At 42.6% G+C, this 12,834-nt stretch overlaps 1 protein-coding gene across 1 annotated transcript in view; it reads left to right on the top strand.

Annotated features, from left to right (window-relative positions):
• Positions 1-1,380: 1,380 nt before the first annotated feature.
• Positions 1,381-12,834, top strand: part of CPLX1 (complexin 1) — a 183,929-nt gene continuing 172,475 nt past the window's right edge. The window contains exons 1-2 of the mRNA XM_042455754.1: positions 1,381-1,690; positions 3,781-3,895. Of these exons, the coding sequence (XP_042311688.1) occupies positions 3,865-3,895 (31 nt within the window). The 5' untranslated portion in view covers positions 1,381-1,690; positions 3,781-3,864. The remainder of the gene's footprint in view (positions 1,691-3,780; positions 3,896-12,834) is intronic.

The raw sequence follows: 12,834 nt of genomic DNA, 5'->3' as shown, positions 1-12,834 counted from the left end.
ATGCCCTCCACCTTTACAAGTTCCTAACTTTTGGCCTGACACTCTGAGAAAGAAATAACAGATTTCTGGTGTTCTCTTTGCAATACTAACTAGTTCTTGACTTCAGGTTGTTTTAGGTTGTCTTCAGGTTGTCCGTTTTCAACCTGAAATGGGTAATGTGGGATACCATGCTTCCTGGAGATTATATTGAGGACTCAAATGTTATCATTATGAATAATAATAATAATAATAATAATAATAAATTGGAGCCAAATACTTCTGCCAAATACAATGGCATCCAATGTGAAGTCGAAGGATTTCATGGCTGGCATCCATAGTGGTTTTTTTTGTGGGTTTTTTGGGTTATGTGGCCATGCTCTAGAACAGTTTATTCCTGACATTTCACCAGCGGCTATGGTTGGCATCTGCAGATAATGCTGGCATGGAAGAGCTTCCTCTCAACCACCAGTATATATACCCCACTCTCTTCCATGCCAGCATTCTCTGAAGATGCCAGCCACAGCTGGTGGCGAAACGTCAGGAACAAACTCTTCTAGAACATGGCCACATAACCCAAAAAACCCACAAACAACTATAATGGCATCCCTCCCCCAAATTTTGTTGCTTGTTAGAATCCTAGAAGAATTGGAAGAGATCCCAAGGGCCATCCAATCCAAACTCTTGCCATGCAGGAACACACAATCAGTTGTAGCAGTTATGTTCCTGTTCCTGTTTGATGGCCACCCTCAGGCGACCCTAGCATGGGGTTTTCTTAGCAAATTTCATAGAATCATAGAGTTGGAAGAGACCCCAAGGGCCATTCAGTCCAAAGCCCTGCCATACAGGAACACACTATCAATTGTTGTTGTGTTCCTTCAAGCTGTTCTGGGTTGATGGCCACCTAGCATGGGGTTTGCTTGGCAGGTTTCATAGATCATAGAATCATAGAGTTGGGAAAGACCCCAAGGGCTATCCAAGGGTGTGTGTTTTGGGGATGTTGAGCCAAAAGGACAAGGAGATCTAAGTCCTGGGGGGGGACATAATCTGAGGCTGAGAGAATGTGACTCAGCCATGGTAAGCCCAGTGGGTTTCCATGGCCGGGGCAGGGATTGGAACCCTGGTCTCCAGAGTCCAAGCTCAACACTCCAATTTGGGGTAGGACTGTGTGTGTGGGGGGGGGGGGGGGGAGACCTCGAGGCGTATGCATGTTGGGGATCCCTTTGCATTAAATCCCCCTCCGGGGAAAGGGGGGATCTACAACCTGCCCTCCCCCCATCCCCTTCTGCAGCAGATCCCCTCTTGCAACCCTGGCCCTGGGCTGCTGAAGGAAGAAATGCCGACCCAGCAGCCTGGCTAGAGGGAGGAGGAGGAAGGAGGAAGGAGGAGGAAGGCGCCGGCGTCGTGTGTATGTAAGGAGGGAAGAGTGTCAGTGGGATGGTCCGGAAATCCCGTGATAAAAAGAGGGAGCCGTGAAAGTCAAGGCGGCGTCGGCATTGTCCTTGCTGCCTGGGCTGCCTCCTCCTCCTCTCCCTCCTCCTCGGACCCTCTGGGGAAGGGAAGAACTTCTTGCGCCTGCTCGCTGGCCCTGCCCTTCAGCCTCCGGATACTCACACACATGGACCCCAAGGCTCTCGGGACCCTGAGCCACTAGGAGGAGAAGCGGAGCCCAGACCCATCGCCGCCGCTTCCAAGGAGACCAAGGACTGTGCAGGTACTTTCTGCCTTTCCTCCATGGGCTGCAAGCACGGAGCTCTCCAGGGTGCTGAAGCTGGAGGACGCGGGGAACTGTCCTTGGTGCTGAAAGCTCTCCCTTGCCTCCTTTGCAGCGCCTTGCAGTGGAGAGCTCCCCTAAAGAAACGTGTGTGTATATGTGTTCGTGTGTGTGTGATAATAAGGTGTCCTAGAGGGTGATGGAAGGGGGGGGGGGAACCCTACAACACAACCTCTCCCCAACACACACACAAACACGCACACACACACACACACACACACTGTCTTGTGCTTGCCAAGGTTTGTGTAGGACAGGAAAGAAAAAGTGCTGAGGATGGAGCTTTGGTCTCTCAGCTGGAGGTGGAGGGAAGCTGAGACTGCAAGTTCTCTGCTGGAGAGCTTTTTTCTTTCTTTCCTGGAGGGTTTCCTTATTATCCTTGCTTGGGGGGAGACCTCCATTCAGTGGTGCAAAACGCAATGCGTGGGGAAGCCCCTTCTCTCCCTCTCCTTCCCTCCCTCTCTCTCTCTCTGTGGTCTCCTTGAATCCTCATTAGCATTTGAAGCATGTCTGGAACTCTTTTTTGGTGCATGCCCTCATTCTCCTCCTTGCCACAGGAGTGCCAGAGCCCAGTGTTTCTTTGGTAGCAGAAGTTTTGGAAGGGAAAATGGCCAGGTGATTCAGCACTCCACTGCCTTGATGCTGTACTATATCCTCTCTTAGTTTCATGCCCTTTGCTCTAATGCAAAACGCCTCTGACTGAGGAATGTCTGGACTCTTGATTTTTACAACAAAGCTTGGTGCCTGATTTTGGAAAACTGGGGGGATATGTTTCATTTGCCCTGCAGGAGCCACAAAGACTCTATGTGTACATTCAAGGTTATCATTGATTTACGGATCCAAACTGTAATCGCTTCTGCACACTTTTAGAGTTCCAGTCCTGTCAAGGAGCTGGATAGGAAATGCCAAAGAGCCTACACAATATTGCATGTAAAACCTATGTTCGTGAGTGGAAATGGGCAGGTTTAACTGGCTAGTTCACAGCCTCAGCTTTGTTGTCCCAACCTGAAAATCTGTGCTGCAGTTTCACCCAGTGTCAGTAGTAAGAATTAGAGTGCCTCATTACTCAAGTAAAGTTACCAGTGACTTTTAGCAGAACTGATCTCAGTTATTTTTATACCATTCCAGTAGCCAATTTTCATTAAATCTCTCTCTCTCTCTCTCTCTCACTCTCTCTCTGTCATAATGTGGTGTCTGTTATTTAACTCGATTTGACTGGAGTGGCTCTTCTGGTCAATGATGCAGACATGAGGTTGCCCATTAAGAGATTCTGACAGAGAAGCCTGCTGCTGAGATTTCAAAAAGCACAAGTGCTTCAACCTTCAAATGCCCCCAAGAGCTGCCTCTTCTCTTAATAGCTAGAGCTCTCCCCCCTTCAAAGCAGTCTCTCTCAAAACCCACCAAGGACTGCTGAAGTTGTCAGTGCAAACTCTTTCCCAGTTGGAAATGCCAAGTAAACCAAATGTGCTCTGGGTTCAACTGGAGAATCCTTTCTAATGCGCCAATATGAAAATGAAATAATTGCTTGGGAGGGTCATTTAAGCAGCTCCATGAGCAAATCTATTTACACATCAAATGGAAGTTAAAGCTGGTTATTGATTGATTGATTGATTGATTTTGACACAGCTTTGCTTGATACTCTTAACAAAAAGATGCAAAACGAATAGTTCTTAAACTTCAGGAATATTTAAGTCATTGCTGTCCCATGACAATTTATGAGCACTAGATTACTTCCACCTTCTTACCCCTTAAAGGTCATACGAATGTATGTTAAGAAATGCATTACACTTTCTAGTTGTTCAAAACATGAACAAAAGAAGTAACTTCAGCTTCAGCATGAGAAATTGTGTGTGTGTGTGTGTGTGTGTGTGAGAGAGAGAGAGAGAGAGAGAATGTGTGTGTGTGTTTTTTGGGATGCTGAGCCTAGTTGACTTCCAAAAGGACAAGGAGATCTAATGCAGTAAGACATGGAGCTTGGCCCAGAATACTAAATACAGCCATCCTAATGCTAATCTTTTGCTTTGTGAATTCAGCTGCAGGCTGCAACTTGAGAACTTGTCACCATTGGACTTGCATGTGAGAACTGATCTGGTGGGAAGGAATTTAAAGCCATCACCATGGAATTTGTAATGAAACAGGCTTTAGGAGGTAAGAGGAAAATGGTGCTATTTTATCTCTGTTTATGGAAAGTTTTAAACCATCACTGTGGAATTTGTAATGGAATGACAATTGACCCTCTGACTTGTCTTATGGTGTAGATGCTTAGTGAAGGCGTGGATTTGTACCCTTCCCCCTCATAGACTGGTATTTTCATAGCAAACAATGCCAATTTCACATTGGTAACCTTAGAGGCTAACTGGTTTCAAGAAGCCCATTATGGACTGTTGAGCTCAACGGCTTAAACGTTATCTCCCTTTGCATGTCTACTTCTTAGTCTACCTTTAGATATATTATATAAAATATATGCTTTTTTCCATAGGTGCTTTATGGGAGTACTGTATTGTCTGTCTGTCTGTCTGTCTGTCCGTCTGTTCAGAGCCAGTGCCAGTAGGGGGCAGCACTGGGAATGGTTTCAAGCCTATAGCTATAGGGGGTTCTTGTGCATCCAGCATTCTGTTCTACACAGAGAGATGCAGTGTTTCTTCAACTAACTGTTCATTGCTTAGTAAAAAAAAACTTTGGTAGAATGTTATCAAGAACTTTGGAGAGCAGAGATACTGAAAAGAATGGGAACCCAACCATATATTTTATGACTGGGGTAGCAAGGCAAAACCAGAATGTGCATTACAAATGTAAACATATTTTAAACCAGTTTAACTGTCATAGCTCTCACTTTATGAAACAGGAAACGTAATTCTGTGGAAGACTAAGGAAGATATCTGCTATATAATTCTTATCACATTCTTGGTCCCTTCTGGTTGTTTGTGGGAGGTAAGGGGGAACTCATTTTGGTTAAAGTGGCTCTGCTGCTTTGCACTTTTAATGCAGAGGCATCCAATAGCATTTTGATGGCTGGTGTCATTTGTAGAGAATGCTGCAGTAAGAAATCTAATGCTGATCATTAGAGCAATTGTGTGGTCTGTCTTGGCTAGTGCCTGATCTGTTAATGGATGTTCTGTTAGATTCATGGCCATGGTACAAATAATTTACAAGAATCAGTGCAAATTAAAAAGCTGTTTTTGGACTTTGCAACTGAAGTGTCTTTATGGAGAGTTTCTTTTCCCTCTTGTGTACATTGCAATGCAGAATGTAATATACCTAGTCTTCCATTGACTAGTATTTCCTGGTCCTATTAAGGTTTGATTTGAAGGTCATTGATAGACCTCAATGATTTTGCAAGTCATACAAGGCTTGGGTTTTATTCCACATATTATTGTCCTGCTAACGGTAAGTCGGATGTTTATATTACATTGTGTGGGTGCAGTTTGCACCATAAACACATTATGAAGCTATCTACTTCATCAGACACATTTATATTCAATTTAATTCTTCTTTATGTACAAGGAAATTGAGTTCTGCTCATTTGCAAGTGATTTAAATGAACAGTTTGTTCCTAAAACACATACAAAAACAGAAGGTTCACAATCAGATTGTTTTATTTTATTTTTTTCTTTTGAATTCTTTGGCTGTGCATGGTTTTGCTCTTAAATCTGACTGAGTTCAATTGGTTTTCAAGAAGAAATGCATAGGAGAACCTATCCCTTTATGGCTGTGGCTGCAACCATGACAGGGGAACTGGCAAAAGCTCCAATGGAACTCTTTCCCCTCCCTGCTTTTTTCTTGGTGTAGGAGGCACTACAGGATATTGGCCACTGCAGAGATTAAGAATTTCATGCCCACCAGATGTCAATCATCTTGATGCTCTGGCATGCACATTATTCAAGCTGTGAGGATCAGTGGGGAAGATGTTCTTGCATGTGCATGTACCTGTTTTCATACTTGAATGGATTATATCCACAGTAATGTTTCATTCTCTCTCTCTTTTTTTCCATTTGATTTGGAAATGGAAAATTTAGATTCCCCTCTAATTATTTTAATTGATGTTCATGATGCTAATCTAACCATATAAATCCAAAGTGTGCCTACCTGGAAGTAAGCACAAGTGCAACTAATGGGATATGGTTCCACATAAAAGTGTAGCTGATGATGTATGTATGTAAAAACATGGTTGATGATGACCGTAGCCACAGAACTTTTCATCCTTTTTTCCCATTTGACATAGAAATACCACAGTTTGCATCCCTGAAAATTGAGATATTGTTTTCCAAATTATCTTACTTGATAATCTCATGATTCTGAAGGACACCTACTTAGAAGTAAGCATTAGTGCATAGTATGAGATTTGCATCTACATTAAAGTGTGGTTGATGAGGATGTACACAGTAGCACCACAAACATGTATGGTAGCTTTGAAAAGTACAGGTAGAATATAAAACAATCTATAAGCTTAGATCCAGTTTCTAGACCTGGCTATAATAGACTAAATAAATCAATAGGGTTTACAAACGTATTAAATTGCTATTCAGAAATTAATTAAGGGTCCAGTTGGGAGGAGCACTTTGAGTCAGGCCACAGTTTCATTGACTAAGAGAAGGAGGGAAAGGAAGAGAAAGGCAAGAGCTATACATGGCTTATACATGACTTGCTTTTATTTGAGTTGGGGGTGAGATGTATAGGAGGTCAAAGGTAGCATTTGAAGGCTTTAGGAGGGAAGGCTCACCACAGCTCTTCTGGGGGGAAGCTCCAGTCACAAGAACAGCAAGGCAGAAAGGGTGGAGATGTTCAAGGTGACTTTCTTTAGACCTCAATATGTAGAGAGATCTTGTAGCACCTCTGAGACTAACAAAAGAAAGAAGTTGTCAGCATGAGCTTAAGTAGACTTAAATCTTCTTCTTCAGATGCATTTTGAGAAAGTAGACTTAAGTCTACAAAAACTCACGCTGACAACTTCTTTCTTTAATTAAGCCCGATACAAAGTGCCAGCCTATGGGCAGAGTTAGGATGCAGCATCTGCATGCTGCATATCCTAACCCTGATCCCAGGGCACAATGATGACACTCCTCCAGTGCTGCATCCACATGATGCAGCACCGACAGGGCGTCATAAAGCCACACCGCTGTGGCTATGGTGCCCCTTGGAGGGCGCAAAAAGGACCTGGTTTTTGCAGCTCCTTTTTGAACTCTCCGGAGGCCAGATCAGGGCCATGGCGTGAGGTTGCTGATCCGTCCAGTAATGGGGTGGCTGCAGACCACCCCTTTGGGGAGGTCTGTATTGCCCCTTAGTCTCAAAGGTGCTACAAGATCTCTCTACATACTGATTCTACAGACTAACATGGCTGTATCTTTGAATTCTTTAGACCTGTTAACCTCCAGCTGTGGTGGACATGATGGTGACTGAAGACGATGGAAGTTATTGTCCTACATATCTGGAGAACATCCAGTTGGAGAGGACTGGTGTAAGGGATTAAGGCACTGCTTAAGCAGGAAAAATCTGGGCAAGTGCCCTTTCCAGAGAAGAAAGAGGCATCATTTTCATTTTTAAAATAAATAAAATCAATTATGTCACAATCATTTTCCATTGGAAATACTTTGTCCACCTCCATGTGTGGTTACAGAGTTCTGTTAGCCTCTGGCATTTACCAGTATATTATAATATTTAGTATGTATATCCAGTATTGATCACATTCTTGTATCGATATTAATATTATTTTCTTCCATGATGTTCTGTGCATTTTTTTTATCCAGGAATTGCTCTGTAGACTTATCTTCCTGGCTTTTGGCTGAGTTCACTTGAGATCAAGATGTCTACTCTAATTTCATCAGGCATCTTAGGACACAGGCTAGATGACGACACTTCCTACATAGTGTGTCTGATTTGCACTTAGACATCCTTAGCATAAATCCACTGGAAACAGTTAATCATGACTTACACATTTCAGTGGAACTTCTCCAAGTATGACTAAGTTTGGATCCAATCCACTGTCTTATCAGCCTCCACTGTTGAAATTAGAGACAGGGTTTCTAGGTTATGGTCTGGTAGCCCTTGGATAACGTGTAATGCTTTGGAACAGAAGCAGAATTTAAAAACAATCTCATCCATTTTACCAAACTCTTATCTAAGTACAATAACAGAGTGTTGTTTGTTCTAAAGGTGTGCTTTCAGAATGCACACTGAAACAACACTTGGGAATGTGTATAGACTTATGAGCAGTAACCCAAAATCCATAAATGCTTTCAGTCCTCTTTCCACACTTTCTGAAGCCCTCCAGGGCATGCCCAGGTCTTCAGATCCCTCCATTTTAATATTTTGGAATAATTTTAAGATTGTTTTGCTCCCACAATTACAACCTTAAACCCCAGAAAAGGTTTCCCAAATGGCTGTAAATCAGCCAAAAATTGAAACTAGAAGTGACATTGAAACATTTCTGACTGGATTTTCATGGTAACGCAGCCAACTGTTCAACTGTCTATTCACCTGTTAAATAATAATAATAATAATAATAATAATAATAATAATAATAATAAATTTTATTTATATACCACCTTTCCAAAGGATCAAGGCGGTTTACAAAAATGCACCTGTTGAATTGCCCACCCCTGGTTCAATGAATCACTGCATGAAGAAGTCATCATGTCCTTGTGACAAATTACAAATATCTATCAAACAACAATTCATCCTTGATGAGAAATAGCCTAAAGGAGGCATTCCAAAGAGACAATTTTGTAGCAATGGGTGGCTTCAATTGCCTCCACACAGAATGGGCAAGTGCTTCTTCATGTCAGAACAAAGCTTTAAATTCACTAGGTACACAACAATAGTTGATCAAGGAATAAACCAGAAAAGAGGTGAACGTAGATTCAATCATATGTGGTGTCCATAATCTGGCATGAAATATAAGCGTTGTTTGGCTAAATGAAAACAATGACCATAACACAGATGAGGATGAGTGGGAGAGCATGACTGTCTGAATTTATTTATTTATTTAATATTCTGCCTTTCTCCCAAACTGGACCCATGCCATCTGTGATGGCTGATGACATTCGTGTCAGGAGAGATGGTAAATCCACACTGATTTTGAGCATGAACTATAAAAAATCTCTCCAAGACACTGAATCTATTTAAAGGATAAAGGGACTGGACAGATGGGCAGAAAGGGGCGGTGAGATGCCGCCCCTTTCTGTCCCGGATGGAGGCCGCAGCAACCAAGTGCTGCGGCCTCTGGGAGCCCTAAAAAGAACCTGCTCCCAGTAGGTTCTTTTTAGGCTGCGTGCGGGGTGCCATTGGCACCATGATGACATCCACATGATGTGGTTCTGTTTGTTGCTGCACCACATGGACATCATAATCGCACATCCCGTCTGTATGGGGGCATGCCAAGAGGGCGCCCGGGGAGCGCAGTACGGTTGCTAAGTGTATAAACACTCAGCCCCTGCACACCGCTAGTTCAGGCCCAGGTCGGTGCAAAGCACCTGTCTGTCGAGCCCCAAAGTTCTACACTTTGAATAGCCTCTTTAAAGTCTAGACTACAATTCAAAGTAGATTTACTGCACCAGCGAGATGGAAGCCACCAGCCACTAATTAATCTACACTTCCTTGAAGACCAACACTTATTGAACTTTTCATAGATTAGAATGTGGGTCACTGCTAATCGTGGCTGCTTTTGCAAACATGCAGAGCCGCAGGGATCTGCTACATCAAGCTACATGCTCTGGTCTGACTTCTAGTTTTCATGGTTCTCTTTCAGCTCCTCCTGTTGGATCTCATGGATCCCATCCCTTATTCGCCTCTTCTAACCACACCCTTTTTGATTTTTGTCCCACCCCTTCTGCAGTGCTTCAGTGTTCAAACACATCTTTTCTAAAGCAGAGAAATTGAAACTTGTTTGCATTTACCGGGCTAATTTATTACTGCTTATCCCATCTGGACCCTTAATTAATTTCTGATTTAGGTGCCTGAATGATCAGGGAGGTCGGCTCAGATGGAAATGCTTGAAAAGTAATTGGATGTACAACCCACTGGGGCCTATTCTCCTGCACAGTGTGGCTTACTTTTGAGTAACCCACCATAAGATGGCCGTCTGTCTGTCTGTTTGTCTGTCTGTCTGTCTGTCTCTCTAACATTTTGTCTGCATTTGGAATGCATTTAAAAATGATACAGAATTGACAGACATTTAGTTTTTTTGCGGAAATAACTTAACAGGTAGTAGTGTTATAGAAAATGTCTCAAGTTGCATTGGCCTTGGCCATCATGCTTAATAAACAGCATGCAGTGCCACTGCTGGTGTCATCTTTCCCCTTATCTTGTACCAATGGCTTAGTTTAAATTATGGGCTTCACAGCAAGCCCCCTTAGCAAATATCTTCCCCAGTAGACCCTGTGAACACCTTGTGATACAACACCTCAGCACACTGACTGCTCAGATTAGGAGCAATACACAGCTGGAGCTCTGTTAGCTCTATACCCAGATATAGAAAAACAGTGTTTGAGCCTCTATGAACTTTTGCTTCTCTTTCTGACATGGATTAGCCCCAGTTGGGTTAGCCAGGGCTATGTTGGGCAGATACTTGGGAATACAATTCAGCCCCTTGGATAGTTCCTTTGAAGTTTGAACTAAAACCCAAAGGAGATTCAGCACCTCGCTGACATACAGAGACCACCACAGTGCACAGATATTCCTTCCACTTGCATAACAGTTGCTCATGCAGGTCTTCCTTGCTGATGCACTGTACTGATTTAGTAGAGAGGTTGGATGATATTAGCTCTTTCCTCATGTATACATGCCAGTATGCCCACACACAAGATTCAAGGCTATGGTAGTGACTTCAGGTGGCAATCCATCTTGTACCCCAACTTGCATCTTAGTTCTGAAATCAAACATGGGCTGGAATCTTGTTGGTTCATCTCAACTAAAGGATACCCACTGAATCAGTTATTGAGTGGTAACTCAACAACTCAACATATAAGTACGTCCATTTGCTTCAATGCCACTACTGTGGTTGAGGCTAACAATAACATTTCAGCTATCGTAAGTCTGTTGTTCATTAAGATGGGTGAGAGTGTGACTAACATTAAGGATGTAAGTAGAAGTCAAAGACATAGACAAATTAGTCTGGAAAATAAGTATGCAGAGGGGTCTTGTAGCACCTTTGAGACTAACTGAAAGAGAGACGTTGAGTAGACTCAGGTCTATGAAAGCTCATGCTACCAACTTCTCTCTTTCAGTTAGTCTCAAAGGTGCTGCAAGTTCCCTTTGCATTAAAGATGTAAGACGTCCCACTGGGTTTGGTGATACTATTTATGTGCTTTTAATTAGACCTAGGGTTCTCTGTATCTTAAAGACGGAGGATCTTTTAAAACAGCAACAACAACAGCCTAACCAATCAACTAACCAACCATCTAATTGCTGTTGTATAGCCTAAACTTGCTTGCACAACCCTCTTGGGTATTACATCACCATTGGGAACTCAGTGGGAGCTCTAGTCTCTCTAAAGCTAGATGTGCGATGGTTTGTACTATTAAAGGCGGAATAGCACCTATTTATGTGCTTTGTACAATTTTGGTCTGCTAACATTTTCAAAAAAGGTGACATGAGTCAGGAAATCAATGCGACGCAATGAGGCAAGGTGCACAAAACAGGTTGAAAATGTGTTGAGGAAGAATACAAGTGTATTTTCCTACTTTGGAGCAAACTGAGATTATAATAACAGGTTCAGGCTCAATTGATTGGTTTGACAATTTTAAATTAGCTAATTTCAAACTAGTCAGACTCAGTCACTGTGCAAAACACATCAATACACCACAAAACAAATGAAACGCACCGCCACTTTTTCATGCGCATCTTAGCCTGTCCCTTTGTCATTACCTATAAACTATGATGAACCTGCTTATATGAGCTACTTATCTAGAATTTGCAGCATGGTTTGGATTCGGGAGCGTATTTGCAGCAATATTGACCTTGAAACAATGTCAAACTCGCAGCCAGCATTGAGGCAGCTGTTAGAATTTAGAGTGATGCAGGATTAAGGAAGCAAATGAAAACCATAAAATGATCTTGGAGCCAAGGAAGCCACAGAAAATGTTTTGTGAACTCATGGACTGGGAGAAGAGAGCAATGAAAAACTGACAAAAACATACAAACAGAGCAGGTTTGAAACATTTGTTTACCTGGGGTGGAAACAACGGTCAGTGCTTTCCTCTTGCAGTATAACAATATAAGAGGGATAAATTGAATAACGGACTATTTGGCATCCTTTAAAGCCACCATAAGGCCAGGTTGTTGTTATCTGCCTTCAAATTGACTCTTACTTAGGGCATCTCTGTCCTAGGGTTTTTTACGACAAGCTTTATTCGCAGGAGTTTTGCTATAGCCTTCCTGTGATTCTGAGAGAGTGTGACTTGCACAGTGGGTTTCTGTGAGTGAGTGGGGGATTTGAACCCTGGTCTCCCAGAGTCCTAGTTCCAACACACAAACAACTACACTGTGCTGGTTCATACCTAAAGCAACACCTAGGAGTAAGGTGCATTGAAGCCAACAGGGTTTATTTCAGAGTGGACAGCAGAAGGATTGCTCTGTACATACTCTAGCATTGCACTGTAAATTCAGATGCATAGGCATGTATAGGATAGAGTGCTGTATTGTATCACTGTCAAGCCATCCCTGTACAGAAAGGTATAAGGGATGCATTTGTCTAAAACATTTCCATTTTTACCTGCATGCTTGCACTTCCAGGCAAGTGGACATATATACATTTCTATCCCCCAGTGGCTTTAGACCATGCAGTTAGATAATACTGCTGCACTGTTCTACTTTTGGCATGTGCTTAGATAATAAATAGAGGCAAAAAAACCTGAGAACAACTTTCCAGCGGGAATTAGATCTGAAGCAGGGCAGTGATCCGTATTTAACTGTGTTGTTGTTGTGTGCCTTTAACCCATTTCTGACATATGGTCACCCTAAGGTGACCCTAACGCTCCCATTGGTTTTTCTGGGCAAAATGCTTAACTGTAATGTAGAGCATATCATAAGCAGAATTCAAACCAAAGTTTGCTAGAAAATTCCTTCTGTGATTATCCCCCCTCCCTTGTTAT

Source organism: Sceloporus undulatus, chromosome 2, assembly GCF_019175285.1.
Source record: "Sceloporus undulatus isolate JIND9_A2432 ecotype Alabama chromosome 2, SceUnd_v1.1, whole genome shotgun sequence".
Classification (NCBI taxonomy): Eukaryota; Metazoa; Chordata; class Lepidosauria; order Squamata; family Phrynosomatidae; genus Sceloporus; species Sceloporus undulatus.
Note: the sequence above shows the minus strand (reverse complement) of the source record. Positions and strands in the feature narration are given on the sequence as shown.